This window comes from Triticum dicoccoides, chromosome 3A (assembly GCF_002162155.2).
Source record: "Triticum dicoccoides isolate Atlit2015 ecotype Zavitan chromosome 3A, WEW_v2.0, whole genome shotgun sequence".
Classification (NCBI taxonomy): domain Eukaryota; kingdom Viridiplantae; phylum Streptophyta; class Magnoliopsida; order Poales; family Poaceae; genus Triticum; species Triticum dicoccoides.
This window is the reverse complement of record NC_041384.1, coordinates 666,014,506-666,036,577: the sequence shown is the minus strand read 5'-3', so window position 1 is coordinate 666,036,577 and position 22,072 is coordinate 666,014,506. Positions and strand designations below refer to the sequence as shown.

Genomic DNA, 22,072 nt, shown 5'->3' with positions numbered 1-22,072 from the left:
GCGGAGTCCGCGAGCGCCGCTCCGGCGCCTTCTTCTCCGAGATCTGGTTTCGCGAGAAACGTCTCATCCTCGGCACCTTCGACACCGCAGAGGAGGTGGCCCGCGCACACGACGCGGTGCCGTGGCGCCTCCTGAGGCCTCGTCGAGACATGAATTTTTCCGATGTGTCGAGCCAGCGGGCGCAAGATCTGGCGTCTCTCCCGCGGCTTTTCACCGACGAGGATCGTCGTGTCCACCGGAGGCGGCAGTGTCGCCTCGCCATCGTCGAGATGGACGTGGAAGCCTTGGCGGTGTGGCGCGAACGCTTCCCGCAAGACATCGTCGACGAGCGCCAATTCTATAAGCAAAGGAGGTTGGAGAGGGACGCGAGGAGGAGGGAGCGAGCCGTCTATCGGGAGGACAAACGTTCGCGGAAGCAGGCCACTCAATTGAAACTGAAACTACGAGAAACGTCGGTTTGGGACTTTGAAGACGAGCAACATGCTCACGCCTACATTCAGACGTCGGAGGACATTACCCAGTCGGAGTCAGAACGACGAGTAGTGGTCTTTTCTTTTATCTATGTACACTAAAACTATCTATGTATCCATTTTTATCTGAAAAATGGCTGGCGGCGTCGACGACGAAGCAGGAGGGCGAGGGTATAAATCCAATGTGCCATCGCCCAGCGGGCTCGGTGAGAAAAAGGACGAGCGCGCGCGTTCGTCGCGTGTCCGCGCCGACGCAAATCAGACTAAAAAATGAATCAAAAATAAATCGGCAGACGAACGAAAGCGGACGCGTGTTCGTTTAAGTCGGCACATTGAACCGACTTTTTTGTCCGCATCGATTCAAACGGACGGTCGCGGACGAAATGAGTCGCCTCCCATTGGAGTTACTCTTAGCGGCCAGATGAGCCGTCGTCCCTCCTTTGTTGCGGTCCGTCTCGAGCTCTTAATTAATCCTTGTCTCACCTGCCAATTACGACGTACTACTACGACGTGACCTACCGACCAGCGTTAGGGCGGCTTGCACGGAGCACGTCCTGCCGTGCAATTTTGGCGCAAGGGTCGGTCTGTACTTTCTGAACCGAGGAAAAAAGAGAAGGAAATAGTGCAAGCTGGCTCGACAGACATCCCCATGAATCTCTTGTCAGATTTCCGTGCAACGCAGCACATGAGTTTCATGGGCGTGCGTGCGTGAAGTGCGGCTGATTCGGCGCATACATGCATGTGTGCACTGTGCATTGCGCTGGGTTGTTGTGCTGAGCCTGAGCAAGTGAGCATGATGATGATGATATTATTACTCTGTTTTTTTCTTAAGGCCTTGTTTAATGGAGGAGGTTTGGGAAGGTTTGGAGGGGAATATCCTCGTAGGTTTAAAATCCTTAGAAATTCTTGTCAGCTCATTTGACACGTAGAGATTGAGCAGGCCAATCCTCTCCGTTCCTCACGAATCCCCCTCAATCCATGTGGTATAGAAAACCCTCCAAGGCATCCATGTAACTGGACGCTTGCTTTGCTGCTGCTGTTGTAGAAGGTTTAACCAAATAGAGGAGTTTATGAGAAGGGAGGGATTAGCGGTGAATTAAGAGGATTGGATGGAAGAGAGGGATTAACCAATTCCCATTAGATCCTCCTCTACTCCGAGGCTGCAAAATGCCCCCTGCCAAACGAGGCCTCATGATTCTTATGATTCCTTGGGCGAAGGGCGACTGGCTAGTGCTGAAAAGTTTTAGTACTCCACAAGTACAGTGGTCTATCGTGTGTGCCTACGAATTGTTACCAACAGACAAGTTGTGGATAGAGGAGAACAGTGGTCGATCGTGTGTGGCTACGAACTAGCCACTGGGTTGGGCGAACCCAGACAAGGCCTAGCTGGTGCACGCAGCAGCTACGTTCTTGTCTCATGTTGGAATCCGTTGCTCCCGGTTCCCGTTGGAGCGTTTCGTTTTCCGGCACGGGTGCTTGTTCGCTAGCTGGTTCCCCTGGCTCCACGCCCAATCGTCATTCGTCGTTCACTGACCGAGGCCATTCCGGCCTTATCCATTAGTTGAGGGACAAAATTAGACTTTTCTCTATTGACAAATACTCTCTCTGTAAACTAATATAAAAACATTTTTTTTGCGGGGAATATAAAAATGTTTAGATAACTAAAATAGTGATCTAAACACTTTTATATTAGTTTACGGAGGAAGAACCTACCAGACTGTTCAAAAAATTGAACTGAAAATACCAGACTGTTTTGATATGGTTTCGGTAGATGTCACGATGATAGTACCAGTTGTGTTTTCTTTCGTTTGAAGCACTATGTTTTCTTTGGGTGCTCCTAATAGGCGCTCTCAGTGTCTGTTAGCCATCCTGGCGCTCGAAAGGAGAGATATAGCGGGCCGGCCAAGAAAAACGTGAAATCAGGGCTCGCATGTATCTTTTTGTTAGTCGGGGCTCACAGCATCTGGATGGTGCACCAGTTTGCCCTTTTACTTTTGGAAGAAAAATTAAATCATAGATATGATATTTTTTTTCAAATTTGAGAAAAAGTTAGCGAGTTTCAGAAAAAACCGAAAAAATTTGCAAAAAAAATCTGTGAATTCAAAACTTTTCAAGAATTTTGAAAAAAAGTTTAGGAATTTGAAAAAGGTTTATTTATTTGAAAAAAAATGTTCATCAATTTTGATTTATTTCACAAATTTGAAACAATGTTCATAAATTTTGAAAAGAAAAGTCCACAAATCTGAAAAAAAGTTGATGAATTTTGAAAAAGTTCATCGGATTTGAAAAAAGTTCATTTATTTTTTAAAGTTCACCAAAATGTTAGAAAAGTTCATTGATTTTTTTAAAGTTCACCAAAATGTTAGAAAAGTTCATTGACTTTGAAAAAAAGTCAATCAAATTTGAAAAATGTTCGTTTAAATTGAAAAAAAAAACAAATCTTTGATTTCAAGAAAGTTCATGAATTTAAGAAAATAAAAAAGAAATAGGAAACAAAAAAAGAAAAAAAATTGAAAGAGTAGGGGGGGTCCCTGTACATAGAAATGTAAAAAAGAAATAGGTATTCACAAGCGTCAAAGTGGCGTAGTGGTTAGTGTCCTTCACTTGGAAGAAGAGATCGCGGGTTTGATCACTGTCAATCGCACCCTTTTAGAATGGGCCGGCCTAGAACTACGGTGTAGTGTGCGCCGGCTTGCAGGTTGAACTACAGCCAGCGTTTGAAGCGCCAAATAGGGTTTGCCATTTTCTTTGGGAAAGTTTGACTCATTATGCGGCCATGTTTTTTTTGATTGCATGGTGGGCCTATTGTATGGATCTGTTCGATTTGAGCCCAAGGAGACCTCATTGATATTTTGACTAGCCAATATGTTTGCTAAGGTGTTGTATGTCCTTTTTTGCCAAAGGAAAATCAACTAGAGTTAGCTACATAGTATGGCATACACAATATTGGTCAACCAGCAAGATCGATATTTTGGTCATCATTAAAATTTAGTAGGGTCATAAACCAAACGAACAAGTATAAGATTTATTTATTTTGCTAAAAGGCCCTAGAACTATTATGAAGGGTCGTAAGAAGTGCAAAGCACCCCCAAAACATAGCAAAAAAAATACATCAAGGACCTTGTACCACCGAACAACTACTGCCGCCAGAATGAGCAGCCTTCGCCGCTCCTCTAATAGAGTTGGGCTGACCTTATCGATGACACCCTGGAAGTCTTCGGAAGTGCTCATAAGGACCAGCGTTCCAGAGCCACAGTTGTCGCCATCGAATCAATGAATTGATCTGAAGCGCCTAGCACCAAATCTCGCAAGCACGCACATACGACAAGGAAAGCTAACCTCACCGCCCCAAGGAGTCGGTAAGAATGTATGCCAGAGCTTCATCAACCCCATCCTGATGGACGAACTCGAGGAGGATCATAGTCTGGATGACCAACTAGAAGATGAAGCGTTGCCATTCCGCGGAATGCCGCCCCTATAAGAAAAACACCTAACCTAAAGCACCAGCCGCTTGAGCGACAGGTGGATCCACGGGCTCGCCGGCGAAGCTTGAGGGGGGATTAGTGCCCTAGCTACCGCAGATGCGAGAGGGAGAGAGGAACCCTATAACTGAGAGATAAAACTAGTATAGAACTATAGAATTTCTTCCCTCTTATATATATTTTACTTTAAAAAAATAAGGTTCATGTTCCGTTCCTCCCTTCATCTACCTTCTTTTGGTGTACGTCGCTCCCACAATTGTCTTTTCGCCACTGACCCCCCTCCCTTAAAAACAACCTCTACTAGCTCACATTTTATTAGATTGTCAACAAAATCATGTTTTCTATAAGTAAATACGTGTTGATTCCCACTAGAGTGATTGTGCCTATTCGGCGTAAGTTTTGGGACTACTAACTACCACCCCCATCCATGTTCCCCTTCACTGATAGAAAACCCGCCCTTTTCTGAGAAAAAAAAACGCCCGAGTTAGATAGTCAAAAACTGACCCAATCCTGGTGTAGTTTACAACCCCAATAAAAGTTATGAGACCTCCTGCCCCGCGCAAAAAACGCGGACTACTCACCTATCCCTCACCGTGACACTATCCCAGTGGGCTAGGCCGTTTGCTCGGTTAAATTTAATTTGGGAATAGGTGTCTCGTCTGACATGTTTAGAGTTTAGTCTTTTTCTAAACCAGCTAAAAAATTATGTACTCCCTTCATTTCTAAATATTTTTCTTTTTAGATATTTCAAATTGACTACCACATACGGATGTATATAGACATATTTTAGAGTGTAGATTCATTCATTTTGCTCCATATGTAGTCACTTGTTAAAATCTCTAGAAAGACAAATATTTAGAAATGGAGTTAGTACTTTAAAAGAAGTCTATGAATTCCAAAAAGGTTCTGATTTTTTTTAAATCATGAATTCAATTTTTCATGATTTGGAAATTTTTTATGAATTCAAAAAATGTTGATGAATTTGAAAAAATGTTTGCGAGTTCAAAAAATGTCTATGAATTTGGAAAATATTGCCAAATTTCAAAAAATGTTCGTGATTTGGAAAATATCCGTGAATTTGGAAAAAAGTTAATTAATTCAAAAAGTGTTTGTGTACAAAATGATTCGTGAGTTTGAAAAAAATGTTCACAGATTAAAAATTGGTCCACAAATTTAAAAATGTTTATGACTTTGATTTATTTTATGGATTTCAAGCAATGTTTCAAATTCCAAAACATTCACTATTAACTGATAAATGTCTCGTATATAAAAATCTTCATGAATTTCTAAAAATTCTTGAATTTTAAAAAATATTTCCAGATTAAAAAAAGTTCCTGGATTTTTAAAAAATCATGAATACGAAAAATATTCATGCATTGAAAAATGTGTTTAGGAATTGAAAATTTTCCTTGATTTTTAAAAATGTTCCGAATTTCAGAAAATATTCAATAATTTTACAAAATCCAGAATTTCAGAAAACGTTAACGGATTTGGAAAATATTCATCAACTTTAAAAAAGAAAAAGATAGTCAACAATAAATAAGTAAAAATAAAATGAGAGAATCTTTGAAAACCGACACAAAGAAACATAGGAAAAGGAAAAACAGTGGAAAGACCCTTCTCAGAAACCTAAAATGGCTGTCCGAGCTACATCAGCCAGCGACCTGGGTGCGCATTTGATCGCCTATTCCGCGCGGAATAGGATCGACCCAAAATCATGTCTAACTAGTAAAAGAGGCCGTGTAGCGTGAAAAAAAGAAGTAAAAACGAGGGCGCGCCGTTTTTGGGCTGTAAAGTAGTAACAGAGGTGCCGAGCTTTCACTCTAATGCGACAATGTCGGGCTCTTCTACTCGAGGATGAAGATGAGCGGAGCGCCCATGGCGGCGGCCTTCCGACCAGCGGCGCAACACCTCGTCGCCCCATGCGACGACGCCCCTTCTCACTCCCGCTGCTCAAGCAGCTTTCGCCAGCGCCCTGCGCCTCTGCCGCCCTATAAGATCCCGTCCCCGCATCACCATATGTTCCAGGATTAGGTCGCCAAGATCTAGATTCGAGCCAATGGAGCTGAATATGTATACGACTGACTGGTCCTTGTAGAGCTCCGCCGCAGGTAGCTCATAGAGTCGTGGTCATCAGCCGTACTGTCCGACGCTCACTGCCGCCGACATGCGCCTCACCCACGAGCTATGGCGGGTCAGCGGCGGCCGAGAGGACGGCCTCGTCATTGAGGTGAATAACGCGACTCCTTCTCACCGGATTTGTGCTGGCCCGTGTGTCAATTTGATGGATTTTATCTGAGCTCCTTGTAGTTCCATCCAGGTGTTCTGTACTTCTGTTCTGAATTTTCTGCGGACTGAAAATGAAACCCGTTGTTCTGTCATGGAGGTTTCTCAGTTCTCATGCCCGTTTCCCCCGTTGTACAGTACAGGATTATACGGAACCGTGTGGAGAGCTATACGGAATTCTTATGCTCACCTACCAATTATACGCGTGTAACCGTGTGGAGAATCACTACACAGAATTGACAAGCGCAAGCGCAAGCGGGGCCTGGACCCTGGATATTTTCGCGGTTGACAAGTCTGTGGCCGCCAACGATGACCAACTGATGCCATGGCCTGGTCAACGGACCCATCCCAGAGCAGTATAGGTACCATTCACCATTAATCTCAGTCAGGCGAGAGAGAGGGGGAACGCCAAGCAAGAACGATGAGGCGACGACATGAGCTGCTGGTCTCGCCGTCTTGTTGCTTGATCGGCCTTGTGCTGCTGCTGCTCGCGCTGTCTGCTCGAGCTCAGCGGCAAGCACAGACAGGTCCGTCTGAAGGTGCGTGATTTTAGTACTTTATTCAGTTCATGCTAACACGCTCGGATTGTCTTCACGTGTCTTCTCTCTTTTTGAGAAACACCTGTAATTTTATTCATACTCGTAACAATTACAGTGGCCGCGCTGAACACCATCTTCTCACGGTGGGGCCTGCGGGCGTCCACGGCGTGGAACATCAGCGGCGAGCCTTGCAGCGGTGCCGCCATCAACGAAACCGCCATGGATTCAGACAACGAATTCAATCCGGCCATTAACTGCGTCTGCTCCTACAACATCAGCACCGTCTGCCACATCACCAGGCTGTAAGTTGCTCCTTTCGATCCCGAGCAAGATTAGTGCCATTGGTGGGTGCATGTTAGCTCCGGGCAGCGGGTTGGTCCTTGCAGGTAACAACACTCGGTTTGGCCGTTCAAACTTGAAAGTTAGCCCAGGTTTGCTACAAAAAAAAGTTATATTTCAGCTTGAAGTTGCAATTAGTGATAGTAAATTAGTAAGTACAGTTAGTCAGTTAGAGCTGACATTTTGTAGCTCGGGCCTCACTGACAGCACAACTGCCGTAAGCCGACGACTTTTGCCAGACATGCAGTTCCTTATATCTAAAAATATCAAGACCAAAATATTCTGAAACAACCTATGAATGGCACTTATATGGAGGCTTACTTCATTGTTGGAATATATGTTGAAGTGTCTACCATCAACAAGAAATGCTCAAGATTTTTGTAGCAATCCATATAAGACAACCGCACATTAGAATTTCTTTATGATTATATTAATTTCTTTGGCAAACTTGTTGAAAATTGGGATATGATCCAATGTGTCTGCATGCTTGTGAACTCACCACACATTTCTTGTTTGTTGTGAATAATTGCATGTTCTCATCCTAGTCCATGCTTTCAATTTGTTACGCTAATACTTATTGTTCTTCCATTTGTTCATGCAGGAGAGTATATGCACTAGATGTGGTTGGTCAGATTCCCGCGGAACTGCTAAATTTAACTTACCTGACAGTACTGTATGAACTATTTCCACCATGAAGCTTCAAAGCTAATGGATGTCCACTTAAAGTGTTACACATGCTCACAATTACAAGCTGCAGTTCCCCTAGTTACTGTATGATGCATGCCATTAGCGGGAGATAGAAGGAGTGCAGTAGTTTTTCATAGACTATTTGTTCTAATCTTACATCCATAGGTTAGAATGGTGCGAACTGAGTATTCATGTGTTATACATACAGTTTCTTCGTTGACTAGTTATGCCTCTTTCAATATAAGTCGCTTCTGTTGATGTGTTTGGTTTTCAGACGCCCTTCCCTTTATTTACATGTTATTTTCAGTCGATTTTTTCCCAATAACTTGAAAATTGTAGTTTAACTATAACAGGCTCACGCTACTTCTATAGTTCATGCAATAACATTTATGTTACATATCATTTGGTAGCATGGTAGTTCTAGTTGCCTTTACTTTCCAAGGCCTATACGAATTAAATGCTGATGCCTGCCAGCCAATAAGAGTTTCTGCAATTGAAAATTTGGAAACATTAGTTTTACATTGATTCTGATGCGCTTCGCCGCTTTCAGGGATTTATCCCAGAATTACTTGACAGGATCTTTGCCAGCATTTCTTGGAAAGCTGACTCGGTTGCAGTATCTGTAAGAATTATGATTTATCTTTCTCTGAAGCATTTAAATGTAAATGGTATCTCGTGTAGTGCATAACTTGCCCTGTTTTCTTTTCAAAATTACAAGAAGTTTGAGTATCAATGCATTAACTGGAGTTTTACCGAGCGAGCTGGGTAACCTCAAGAATCTCATTTCTCTGTAAGAGAATATATCTCTTTTTATTGTGGCAACTCGAATCCAACACAAAAGTATTGTAGCCATATGTGGCAATTGGCAATCTGTTGGTTCACTTTATTTGTGATGCTCAGAATCTTTTTGTTTATGGAAGTTACATGCAAAGTAAATAAAAGATGTAGGCTCCATAAATTAAACACCTGATTTTTTATGTACCAATTGTATCATATTTGTATTTTCTGAACCTCCATTTCCTTATGTTTCAGGGGCGTTAGCACAAATAAGTTTGTCGGTCCACTCCCCGAAGTAGTAGAAAACTTGACCAAACTTGAGCAACTGTTATGTCTTGGTTCTGCTTGACCTAATTTTCCTTGTAAGACCCATGTAATGAAACTCAGCATAACCATTTCTCTCTTTCAATTTCAGGTATATCGATAGTTGTGGTTTAAGTGGAGAGCTACCATCTTCCTTTTCCAAACTTAAGAACCTGAAATCCCTGTGAATTCTCTTCTCATACTTTCTGATCTGTTATAAAGTCATTAAAACAGACTCAGTGTATTAACTTCGTCCTTATCTATCCAGATGGGCATCAGATAATGGGTTTACTGGGAAGATACCTGATTACATTGGAAGCTTATCAAATTTGCAGGATCTGTAAGATATCATATGAAGAATTTGTTGATGAAAATGATGAATTGAGCCAAGAAATGATTCACATCTGTCTTCAATGTTCATGATAGGACTGAAGTTACTGTTTTTCTAAAAAAAGTTTTAGACCATTGTACTTCTTTTGTATCACATGTTGGAGCCCGCTTTCAAAATTTGTAAAAGAATTGATTCTTTTCCCTGCTAATTAGATGTATCTGTCAATGCAGGAGACTCCATGGAAATAACTTTGACGGTCCCATTCCTGCAAGTTTTTCTAATCTTATCAACTTGACAAATTTGTATGTTCTTCCTACTTTAGATTTGGTGACAGCTGTTGTGCACTTAGTGCAAAAATCGGGTTTGTTGTTCACTAACTTTTATATTGTGAAGGAGAATTGGTGATTTAACGGGAGAGCTGTCTTCATTGGCTTTTGTGGTTAACATGACGTCGTTGTATACTCTGTACGGTGACACAGTTTGCTCTTACCAACTTTTTATTAGTTTGCACTTCACAACTTTGTATGTCTTCGCATATGTGGGATAACCTCTTTATTCTCTTCCTACAGAGATCTGAGAAACTCCAGGATATCTGACAACCTTGCTTCAGTGGACTTCTCAAAATTTGTTAACCTCAATTATCTGTAAGCAATTTTGGAACTGTTTGGAATCTACTGTATACTTGAGAGTAAAGTATTTTGTGTTAAAAAGCTCTTTATACGTTCTGGGTGAGGCAGGGACTTGAGTTTTAACAGCATCACAGGCAAAGTTACTCCAAACCTTCTGAACCTGAATCCCCTCGAATTCCTGTAAGGATATCTGTATAGAATCTAGTGTATTTGGAAGTCCTATTTAAAGTAGTATTTTTATTTTCCCCAAACTGAAGTTCAGATGAATCAGATTTCTTGGGAGTAATAACCTCTCTGGGATCCTACCAGATATGATTAGCCCTTCACTTACTACTATGTGAGCTGTTTTCTTCCTTCGTTTTAATTTCCTTTTCCTGTTTCATACTGACAACAGCATGTATGTCCGATGTTTTTCTTCATCCTTTTGGTCAACATGTCTGTCATCTGTCTTTGCAGTGATCTGTCATACAATATGCTCTCAGGAAGATACCCTTCTTGGGTTAACATGAATAACTTACATGTGTAGGTTTTTCTTTTCTAATTCCCATTTATAAGGCAGACAAAATCAATCATGCCTGTTGTATTCTGGACTGTGAAACAACAAACTTCCGTGAACATCGCAGTTTGTGACTTAACTGTCTGAATGGCATTTCTTTTAGGAATTTGGTGTGGAACAACTTTGGGATAGATAACTCGAACAACAGGTTTTTCCCCATTACTTCATTTAGTTTCCCTTCATATGTATGAACCACTTATATTCACCATGTGATCAAACTATCTGTTTTGTTCCTAGTATTTTGCCTTCAGGACTAAATTGTCTTCAGCGAGATACTCCATGTTTTGATTCTCCATCTTGTGAGCCCTGATCTCTTCATCCTTAGCAGTATCTGCTCTGGGCATCACTAAAATCTGCATCACTTTTTTAATGATCCTAATTTGTAGATTCCTCCTTTGCGGTAGACTCTGGTGGTTCGAGACCCATCAGAGGCTCAGACAACTCCATTTACGAACCTGATGATGCCAGTCTTCCAGTTGCATCATACTATGTTACGAACTCAACAAGATGGGGCGTTAGCAACATCGGGAGATTCATGGACTCGTCTAATGGGAGTTATATAATATACACTTCTCGCCGGTTTACCAACACACTTGATTCTGAACTATTTCAGACAGCCAGAATGTCACCCTCTTCATTGAGATACTACGACATTGGGCTCAAGAATGGCATGTACAGCGTTGTACTTCAATTTGCAGAGATTTTTTTCCCAGATGACCAGACATGGAAAAGCATGGGAAAGAGGATTTTCAATATATATATCCAGGTGGCTTATTATTTGAATATATAATCAAATAATAATATTTTGCATTGATTCTCATTTGTTTTGTGCACTAAACCGATTCTAGAATATCCCATTTTTCTCTGTGGACTTTAATATCTTTTGCTTTGCTTCCCTGGTGCAGGGAGATCTTAAAGAAACAGATTTCGATATAAAGAAACAAACAAATGGAAAATCTTATACTGCTGTTCAAAGACAGTACACTGTTGAAGTAACGAATAATTTCATTGATATTCATCTCTTTTGGGCTGGAAAGGGCACTTGTTGCATTCCTGACCAAGGGTTCTATGGGCCATCGATATCAGCATTAAGCGTATCTTCTTATGGTACTGTTACTTGTGCTATCAATTAGTTACATAAATCATATAACAACAGTCCACTTTCTATTACCTTACGCCTACTGTAGATGGCAACGGTGAAGGGGATCCTGGTTCACAGAGAAACAGCACTACCAGTAGAACAGGTTTGGTTGTTGGAGTTGTAGTCTGTGTTGCAATTTTAGGATTTCTAGCACTCGCTGGGGCCTTTGTTTGGAGGCAGAAAAGAAGAAGGCTAGAGGTGGAAATGGAAGGTAACACAAACCATTAAAATTAGTGTTAATCATGGGGAGAAATTGACACGTGCTTCATTTTGCAGAGCTGTTCAGTATAGTTGGAAGGCCTAACGTCTTCAGTTACGGTGAAATAAAGTCTGCTACTGACAGTTTTAGGGATAGCAACATTCTCGGAAGAGGGGGATATGGACCTGTTTACAAGGTTGGTTACATTTCCAACAAGATTAAGCAGCTCTAAATTTCATTGTAGATCGTTGCTATACGCAATCTACTGAACATACTGTACTTGTTTCACGCCGAAATCATGAGTTGTATCTTTTTTGTACAGGGTAAGCTACTTGATGGGAGGATTGTAGCTGTAAAGCAGCTGTCTTCTACATCTCATCAAGGGAAAAAAGAGTTCATGACAGAAATTGCAGCCATATCTGCGGTGCAGCATCGAAACCTCGTGAAGCTGCACGGTTGTTGCATCGACAGTAAGACACCACTTTTGGTCTATGAGTATCTGGAACAAGGGAGCCTCGATCAAGCAATTTTTGGTAACTTTCATTCTCATTGTCATTGTCCACCTGAAATGTCTGCTGTTAAATCATCACCATGAAAAGTATCCTTCCAAGTGTCTAAATCTTCGGTGAAAACGCAGGCAAGACAGACTTGAACCTAGATTGGAGAACGCGCTTCGAGATATGCATAGGCATTGCAAGAGGTCTCGCATACCTCCATGAGGAGTCCAGCATGCGGATAGTCCACAGGGACATCAAAGCCAGCAATGTCTTGCTCGACGCTGATCTCAACCCTAAGATCTCTGACTTCGGGCTGGCCAGGCATTACAAGGACAGCATGACGCATCTCAACACCGGAGTAGCTGGCACGCTGTAAGAACATTTGCTGTCCGTCTTAATCGTTCCATGCACCTTGATTCATAACAGAGAATCGATCAGAAGCTCACGGTGTTCTCTGCTTTTAGTGGTTATCTCGCACCCGAGTACGCCATGATGGGACACCTGACGGAAAAGGCCGACGTTTTTGCGTTCGGCGTCGTGGCACTGGAGATCATCGCTGGACGACGGAACTTCGATGACAGCCTCGAGGAAGATGAGAAGTATCTTCTTGGATGTGTAAGCTTTCACATATTTATCCCGACCTCAGAATAAATCATCTACTTCACTTTGCTCAGCATACTAAGGAAATTAATCTCACCACTACTCTCAGGCCTGGCATCTGCATGAGAGCCAACGGACACTTGAACTGTTGGACAGTAAACTCATTGAATTCGATGAGGAAGAGGCCGCGCGACTCATCAATGTCGCTCTTCTTTGCACGATGGGCCTGCCTCAGCGACGCCCACCAATGTCCAAGGTCGTGTCCATGCTCAGGGAAGACATTGAGGTGACTGACGTGGACACAACCATTAGGCCCAGCTACGTCCCTGAATGGCAGCTCAGGAGCTTCAGCAGCAGTTACGTCTCAGGGTCGGGGTCGTCGGCTCAGCAGTCCTCCGGCAGTCAAATCAGCGCGCCGTCCAGCTCGAGCAAGAAGCCCGGGATCCACAGGGACACCTCACCGCTGGCTTCGTCGCGTTGTTCTAGTGGCGGGATCGAAGAGGGAGCATGAATGCCCGGAGTAAATTGCAGAAAACCACCATAATTGGGGACCCTAATTCACAAAACCACCATCTTTCGTTTTTTTTTTCAAAAACCCACCACCATTGTACTGACAGTTTTCAGAAAACGCTAATCGCTCAATTAAAACTGTTTAAGTGAAAATCTGACCAGTGGGTCCTGATGACATGTCCACGTGACGGAGGATAGACGGCACAACTGGTCAACCCTGTCCCCCCCTGACTTTTCCCCGCGCGCAGCAGCCAGCAGACGAGGAGCACCTAGCGCTTCCGTGTACATGCACGCCCTGCGGCTCCGGCCAGCCAGGCTGCCGGCCGACGAGCCTCCCAGCACCGCTAGCTCCTGCGCCACGCAGCAGCACGCTCGGCCGCTTGCCATGGCCTCCGGCCACAAGCTGAATATGGATGCAGGACATGCCCAAAAGCTCCTGTTCCTATACGGGCCTCTGGCCGACGAAGCAGCCGTCGCCGGACTGCAGGAGGCCGCCGGGAGCAGACCACGACAGGGGTGAGACGAAGAGGTTCTCAGGGGAATCGAAGGAGCTCCTGGAGCCTGCGCATGCTACTAGACTACAGGACTAGGCAGGGAAGCACGACCTGCTTGAGTTCGTCGGCCATGGCGGTGGTCGTGCTCGGAGCTCTTGGGGGATGGCGCTACGGCGCGAAATAGAGCAGAGAAGATGGGGGGAAACTGAGAGCAGCTCACTTCGATGCGGCGGGAGAGCTCAGTGGGTACTGGGAAGGCTTGGAGGCGGCGAATTGACGGCGAGGAGCGGCCGGTGCAAGCAGCGGAGAAAAGCTCGATTCGGTCGTCTCCGGGCGTCCCTGCTCGAATCCGTCGGCGAGGGATATCAGCGCGAGGAGGCGGAGCTCATGGACATGGTCTGGCGGCGATTCGTTAGCGGTGGCTACGCAGTAGCAAGGCAGTGCTCTCCGGGGGCGTCCTACCGCACCATGCCGCTCGGCTCGGCCACGACTACCCACCTCGCCGGCTGTGGCAAGCCACCTCCAGCTCGTCCCCGCGCGCTTCCCCTCCTCCTCATGTATCCTGCTCCACGCTCCGCTCGCCGCCGGCTACGGACGGAGCCGCGCGCATGACCCGGCTGTGCCACGACCAGCCACCTTGCCGGCTACGGCCATGGCTGCGCCGCCACCTCACGCCGTGTCCGACGCCATCAGTCGGCGAGGACTCCGCACCGACGCCAGCTTTGCCCGAACCCCTGGATGAGCAGCTCGAGCTCCGTGATGGAGAGGACGATGGCGGCGCACGGGAGGTGTTTGTAAGAATGCTTGAAAAAAGAGGGAGGAGCAAGCACACTGATGGGTGGGTCCTACGTCTAACTTAACATGGAGCGAAACTTTCTAACGGCGTGTAACGAGCACCGTCTTTACCCGGGCCACGTGGCACCTGTCATTGGGACCCACTTGTCAGATTTTCACTCAAACAACTCTAATTGCTTGTTCAGTGTGAAAACTGTCAGCACAATGGTGGTGGTTTTTTGAAAAAAAAAAAACGAAAGATGGTGGTTTTGTGAATTAGGGTCTCCAATTGTGATGGTTTTTTGCAATTTTGGTTCGAGATGAGAATCTGGATCTTGTTCTTTCCAACATTGGGCCCTAGTAATTTCTTCGTGCTATGTGTTTGTATTTAGTTAGTTCTTCTGCTCAATTTAGGATGATTTTAGTTTTCTCTCGCATATACATAGACATCCCACTCTTTGATTCATAGAATTTTCAAAAGACCTTTTGAGCATTCTGTGAGTAAATTACATAAAACCATCACTTTGAAGGTCAGCTTTGCGAAAACCACTACAATACATTTTTTTTGCAGAAAACACCGTGTCTATTGTAATCTTTTTGTAAATAACACTGATCAGCGTATTTGCCTTGACTGAGCACGTTTATGACAGATGTGGCCCACTAGTCAGGCTGATGTGGCATCAATTTCTAACACTGTTACGTTGAACCGTCCTTTTGCTGGACATGGGCCCACTTGTCAGCATTTCATCATAGTTTCTCTCTCCCTCCCTCGAACCAGCAGGGCAGCATGCAGGAGCGCCGCCGTCGCCCATTGCCATGGCCCTGAGCTCCACAAAATTCGTCGCAATTAACCAGCTCTCGCGTCGGATCCAACAAGAATCGAGCCGCATCCCCCTCTACATCTCGGATTCCTGCTCCTCTGTCACGAGCGACGGCCGCGAGCACCGGCGGGACCTGGATGAGGTAGGCGACCCCGGCGATGCAGTCGTCCTGGAGTGCGCGCACGGCGTCCTCGGCGCGTGGCGGAAGGGCGCTCCTCAACCGGGGGCGGGACGGGCGTGTTGGAAATATGCCCTAGAGGCAATAATAAAAGCATTATTATTATATTTCCTTGTTCATGGTAATTGTCTTTGTTCATGGTATAATTATATTATCCGGAAATCATAATACATGTGTGAATAATAGACACCAACATGTCCCTAGTAAGCCTCTAGTTGACTAGCTCGTTGATCAACAGATAGTCATGGTTTCCTGACTATGGACATTGGATGTCATTGATAACGAGATCACATCATTAGGAGAATGATGTGATGGACAAGACCCAATCCTAAACATAGCATAAGATCGTATAGTTCGTTTGCTAGAGTTTTCCAATGTCAAGTATCTTTTCCTTAGACCATGAGATCGTGTAACTCCCGGATACCGTAGGAGTGCTTTGGGTGTGCCAAACGTCACAACGTAACTGGGTGGCTATAAAGGTATATTACGGGTATCTCTGAAAGTGTCTGTTGGGTTGACACGGATCAAGACTGGGATTTGTCACTCCGTATGACAGAGAGGTATCACTGGGCCCACTCGGTAATGCATCATCATAATGAGCTCAAAGTGACCAAGTGTCTGGTCACGGGATCATGCGTTACGGTACGAGTAAAGTGACTTGCCGGTAACGAGATTGAACGAGGTATTGGGATACCGACGATCGAATCTCAGGCAAGTAACATACCGATTGACAAAGGGAATTGTATACGGGGTTGCTTGAATCCTCGACATCGTGGTTCATCCGATGAGATCATCGAGAGCATGTGGGAGCCAACATGGGTATCCAGATCCCACTGTTGGTTATTGGCCGGAGAGCGATCTCGGTCATGTCTACATGTCTCCCGAACCCGCAGGGTCTACACACTAAAGGTTCGGTGACACTAGGGTTGTAGGGATATGTATATGCAGTAACCCGAATGTTGTTCAGAGTCCCGGATGAGATCCCGGACGTCACGAGGAGTTCCGAAATGGTCCGGAGGTAAAGAATTATATATAGGAAGTGCTATTTCGGGCATCGGGACAAGTTTTGGGGTCACCGGTATTGTACCGGGACCACCGGAAGGGTCCCGGGGATCCACCGGGTGGGGCCACCTGTCCCGGGGGGCCACATGGGCTGTAGGGGGTGTGCCTTGGCCTACATGGGCCAAGGGCACCAGCCCCAAGAGGCCCATGCGCCTAGGGTTTCAAGGAGGAAGAGTCCTAGGAGGGGAAGGCACCTCCTAGGTGCCTTGGGAGGAGGGATTCCTCCCCTTGGCCGCACCACCCTAGGAGATTAGATCTCCTAGGGCCGGCGCCCCCCCCCCTTGGCCCTCCTATATATAGTGGGGAGATGGAGGACTTTTTACCTTGATCTTTGGTGCCTCCCTCTCCCTCTCCAACACATCCTCCTCCTCCATAGTGCTTGGCGAGGCCCTGCCGGAGTACTGCAGCTCCATCACCACCACGCCATCGTGCTGCTGCTGGAGCCATCTCCCTCAACCTCTCCTTCCCCCTTGCTGGATCAAGAAGGAGGAGACGTGGCTGTTCCGTACGTGTGTTGAACGCGGAGGTGCCGTCCGTTCGGTGCTAGGATCTTCGGTGATTCGAATCACGTCGAGTACGACTCCCTCATCCCCGTTCTTTGAACGCTTCCGCTCGCGATCTACAAGGTACGTAGATGCATCTAATCACTCGTTGCTAGATGAACTCCTAGATGGATCTTGGTGAAACCGTAGGAAATTTTTTATTTTCTGCAACGTTCCCCAACAGTGGCATCATGAGCTAGGTCTATGCGTAGTTCTCTTGCACGAGTAGAACACAATTTGTTGTGGGCGTTGATGTTGTCAACTTTCTTTCCGCTACTAGTCTTATCTTGCTTCAACGGTATTGTGGGATGAAGCGGCCCGGACCAACCTTACACGTACGCTTACGTGAGACCGGTTCCACCGACTAACATGCACAAGTTGCATAAGGTGGCTGGCGGGTGTCTGTCTCTCCCACTTTAGTTGGAGCAGATTCGATGAAAAGGGTCCTTATGAAGGGTAAATAGAAGTTGACAAATCACGTTGTGGCTTTCACGTAGGTAAGAAAACATTCTTGCTAGAACCCTACTTCAGCCACGTAAAACTTGCAACAACAATTAGAGGACGTCTAACTTGTTTTTGCAGCAAGTGCTTTGTGATATGATATGGCCAAAGTTGTGATGAATGATGAATGATCTATATGTGATGTATGAGATGTTCATGCTATTGTAATAGGAATCACGACTTGCATGTCGATGAGTATGACAACCGGCAGGAGCCATAGGAGTTGTCTTTATTTTTTGTATGACCTGCGTGTCATTGAGAAACGCCATGTAAATTACTTTACTTTATTGCTAAACGCGTTAGCCATAGTAGTAGAAGTAATAGTTGGCGAGGAACTTCATGGAGACACGATGATGGAGATCATGATGATGGAGATCATGGTGTCATGCCGGTGACAAGATGATCATGGAGCCCCAAGATGGAGATCAAAGGAGCTATGTGATATTGGCCATATCATGTCACTATTATTATTTGATTGCATGTGATGTTTATCATGTTTTTCATCTTGTTTACTTAGAACGACGGTAGTAAATAAGATGATCCCTCATAATAATTTCAAGAAAGTGTTCCTCCTAACTGTGCACCGTTGCGACAGTTCGTTGTTTCAAAGCACCACGTGATGATCGGGTGTGATAGATTCTAACGTTCACATACAACGGGTGTAAGACAGATTTACACATGCAAAACACTTAGGTTGACTTGACGAGCCTAGCATGTGTACAGACATGGCCTCGGAACACAGAAGACCGAAAGGTCGAGCATGGGTCGTATAGAAGATACGATCAACATGAAGATGTTCACCGATGTTGACTAGTCCGTCTCACGTGATGATCGGACACGGCCTAGTTAACTCGGATCATGTTATACTTAGATGACAGGAGGGATGTCTATCTAAGTGGGAGTTCATTGAATAATTTGATTAGATGAACATAATTATCATGAACTTAGTCTAAAAATATTTACAATATGTCTTGTAGATCAAATGGCCAACGTAGTCCTCAACTTCAACGTGTTCCTAGAGAAAACCAAGCTGAAAGACGATGGCAGCAACTGCACGGACTGGGTCCGGAACCTGAGGATCATCCTCATAGCTGCCAAGAAAGATTATGTCCTACAAGCACCGCTAGGTGATGCACCTGTTCTCCCTGCAGAACAAGACGTTATGAACGCTTGGCAGGCGCGTACCGATGACTACTCCCTCGTTCAGTGCGGCATGCTTTACAGCTTAGAGCCGGGGCTCCAAAAGCGTTTTGAGAGATATGGAGCATATGAGATGTTCGAAGAGCTGAAAATGGTTTTTCAAGCTCATGCCCGGGTCGAGAGATATGAGGTCTCTGACAAATTCTTCAGCTGTAAGATGGAGAAAAATAGTTCTGTCAGTGGGCACATACTCACTATGTCTGGGTTACATAACCGCTTGACTCAGCTGGGAGTTAATCTCCCGGATGACGCGGTCATTGACAGAATCCTCCAGTCGCTTCCACCAAGCTACAAGAGCTTTGTGATGAACTTCAATATGCAGGGGATGGAAAAGACCATTCCTGAAGTATTTGCTATGCTGAAATCAGCAGAGGTAGAAGTCAAGAAGGAACATCAAGTGTTGATGGTGAATAAAACCACTAAGTTCAAGAAGGGCAAGGGTAAAAAGAACTTCAAGAAGGACGGCAAGGGAGTTGCCGCGCCTGGCAAGCAAGCTGCCGGGAAGAAGCCAAAGAATGGACCCAAGCCCGAGACTGAGTGCTTTTATTGCAAGGAAAGTGGTCACTGGAAGCGGAACTGCCCCAAATACTTAGCGGACAAGAAGGCCGGCAAAACAAAAGGTATATGTGATATACATGTAATTGATGTGTACCTTACCAGTACTCGTAGTAGCTCCTGGGTATTTGATACCGGTGCAGTTGCTCACATTTGTAACTCAAAACAGGAGCTGCGGAATAAGCGGAGACTGGCGAAGGACGAGGTGACGATGCGCGTCGGGAATGGTTCCAAGGTCAATGTGATCGCCGTCGGCACACTACCTCTACATTTACCTATGGGATTAGTTTTAAACCTCAATAATTGTTATTTAGTGCCAGCTTTGAGCATGAACATTGTATCGGGATCTCGTTTAATTTGAGATGGCTACTCATTTAAATCCGAGAATAATGGTTGTTCTATTTATATGAGAGATATGTTTTATGGTCATGCTCCGATGGTGAATGGTTTATTCTTAATGAATCTCAAGCGTAATGCTACACATGTTCATAGTGTGAGTACCAAAAGATGTAAGATTGACAATGATAGTCCCACATACTTGTGGCACTGCCGCCTTGGTCACATAGGTGTCAAACGCATGAAGAAGCTCCATGCTGATAGACTTTTAGAGTCTCTTAATTATGAATCATTTGACACGTGCGAACCATGCCTCATGGGTAAAATGACCAAGACTCCGTTCTCAGGAACAATGGAGCGAGCAACCAACTTATTGGAAATCATACATACTGATGTGTGCGGTCCAATGAGTGTTGAGGCTCGCGGTGGCTATCGTTATGTTCTCACCCTCACTGATGACTTAAGTAGATATGGGTATGTCTACTTAATGAAACACAAGTCTGAGACATTTGAAAAGTTCAAGAAATTTCAGAGTGAGGTTGAGAATCAATGTGACAGGAAAATCAAGTTCCTGCGATCAGATCGTGGAGGAGAATACTTGAGTCATGAGTTTGGCACACACTTAAAAAAATGTGGAATAGTTTCACAGCTCACGCCGCCTGGAACACCTTAGCGTAATGGTGTGTCCGAACGTCGTAATCGCACTCTATTAGATATGGTGCGATCTATGATGTCTCTTGCCGATTTACCGCTATCTTTTTGGGGCTATGCTTTAGAAACTGCCGCATTCACTTTAAATAGGGCTCCGTCGAAATCCGTTGAGACGACACCGTTTGAATTATGGTTTGGGAAGAAACCTAATCTGTCGTTTCTAAAAGTTTGGGGATGCGATGCTTATGTCAAGAAACTTCAACCTGAAAAGCTCGAACCCAAATCAGAAAAATGCGTCTTCATAGGATACCCTAAAGAAACTATTGGGTATACCTTCTACCTCAGATCCGAAGGCAAGATTTTTGTTGCCAAGAATGGATCCTTTCTAGAGAAGGAGTTTCTCTCGAAAGAAGTAAGTGGGAGGAAAGTAGACCTTGATGAAGTATTACCTCTTGAACCGAAAAAAGGCGCAACTCAAGAAAATGTTCTTGAGGTGCCTGCACCGACAAGAGAGGAAGTTAATGATGATGATAAAGATACTTCTGATCAAGCTCCTACTGAAATTCAAAGGTCCACAAGGACATGTTCCGCACCAGAGTGGTACGGCAACCCTGTCTTGCAAATCATGTTGTTAGACAACGGTGAACCTTCGAACTATGAAGAAGCGATGGCGGGCCCAGATTCCGGCAAATGGCTAGAAGCCATGAAATCCGAGATAGGATCCATGTATGAAAACGAAGTATGGATTTTGACTAACTTGCCCGTTGAGCGGCGAGCCATAGAAAATAAATGGATCTTTAATAAAAAGACAGACGCGGATGGTAATGTGACCATCTATAAAGCTCGCCTTGTCGCTAAGGGTTATCGACAAGTTCAAGGGGTTGACTACGATGAGACTTTCTCACCGGTAGCGAAGCTGAAGTCCGTCCGAATCATGTTAGCAATTGCCGCATTTTATGATTATGAAATATGGCAGATGGACGTCAAAACGGCATTCCTTAATGGTTTCCTTAAGGAAGAATTGTATATGATGCAGCCGGAAGGTTTTGTCGATCCTAAGAATGCTGACAAGGTGTGCAAGCTCCAACGCTCGATTTATGGGCTGGTGCAAGCATCTCGGAGTTGGAACATTCGCTTTGATGAGATGATCAAAGCGTTTGTGTTTACGCAGACTTATGGAGAAGCCTGCGTTTACAAGAAAGTGAGTGGGAGCTCTGTAGCATTTCTCATATTATATGTAGATGACATACTTTTGATGGGAAATGATATAGAACTCTTGGACAACATTAAGGCCTACTTGAATAAAAGTTTTTCAATGAAGGACCTTGGAGAAGCTGCTTTTATATTAGGCATCAAGATCTATAGAGATAGATCAAGACGCCTCATAGGTCTTTCACAAAGCACATACCTTGATAAGATATTGAAGAAGTTCAATATGGATCAGTCTAAGAAGGGGTTCTTGCCTGTGTTGCAAGGTGTGAAATTGAGCTCAGCTCAATGTCTGACCACGGCAGAAGATATAGAAGAGATAAGTATCATCCCCTATGCCTCAGCCATAGGTTCTATTATGTATGCCATGCTGTGTACCGGACCTGATGTAAACCTTGCCGTA

The 22,072-nt window shown here is 44.7% G+C and overlaps 1 protein-coding gene across 1 annotated transcript; it reads left to right on the top strand.

The window, feature by feature from the left end:
• The first annotated feature begins 5,850 nt into the window (after positions 1-5,850).
• LOC119270072 (probable LRR receptor-like serine/threonine-protein kinase At1g56140) lies at positions 5,851-13,689 on the top strand. The gene is made up of 25 exons (XM_037552038.1): positions 5,851-6,182; positions 6,377-6,777; positions 6,893-7,079; positions 7,718-7,789; positions 8,354-8,425; positions 8,522-8,593; positions 8,836-8,907; positions 8,996-9,067; positions 9,152-9,223; positions 9,445-9,516; positions 9,608-9,679; positions 9,784-9,858; positions 9,952-10,023; positions 10,115-10,180; positions 10,300-10,365; positions 10,503-10,547; positions 10,637-10,698; positions 10,786-11,165; positions 11,305-11,506; positions 11,587-11,751; positions 11,817-11,935; positions 12,062-12,272; positions 12,377-12,608; positions 12,701-12,851; positions 12,946-13,689. Exons 2-25 carry the CDS (start codon positions 6,660-6,662, stop codon positions 13,345-13,347), a joined length of 3,129 nt encoding a protein of 1,042 aa, XP_037407935.1. The 5' UTR covers positions 5,851-6,182; positions 6,377-6,659; the 3' UTR covers positions 13,348-13,689.
• The last annotated feature ends 8,383 nt before the right edge of the window (positions 13,690-22,072 follow it).

Coding starts and splice junctions, on each gene's coding strand:
- LOC119270072 (XM_037552038.1), top strand. CDS start 6,660: ATGAGGCGACGACATGAGCTGCTGGTCTCGCCGTCTTGTTGCTTGATC. Junction 9,068..9,151: donor CTTAAGAACCTGAAATCCCT/GTGAATTCTCTT, acceptor TTATCTATCCAG/ATGGGCATCAGATAATGGGT. Junction 11,507..11,586: donor ATTAAGCGTATCTTCTTATG/GTACTGTTACTT, acceptor CGCCTACTGTAG/ATGGCAACGGTGAAGGGGAT.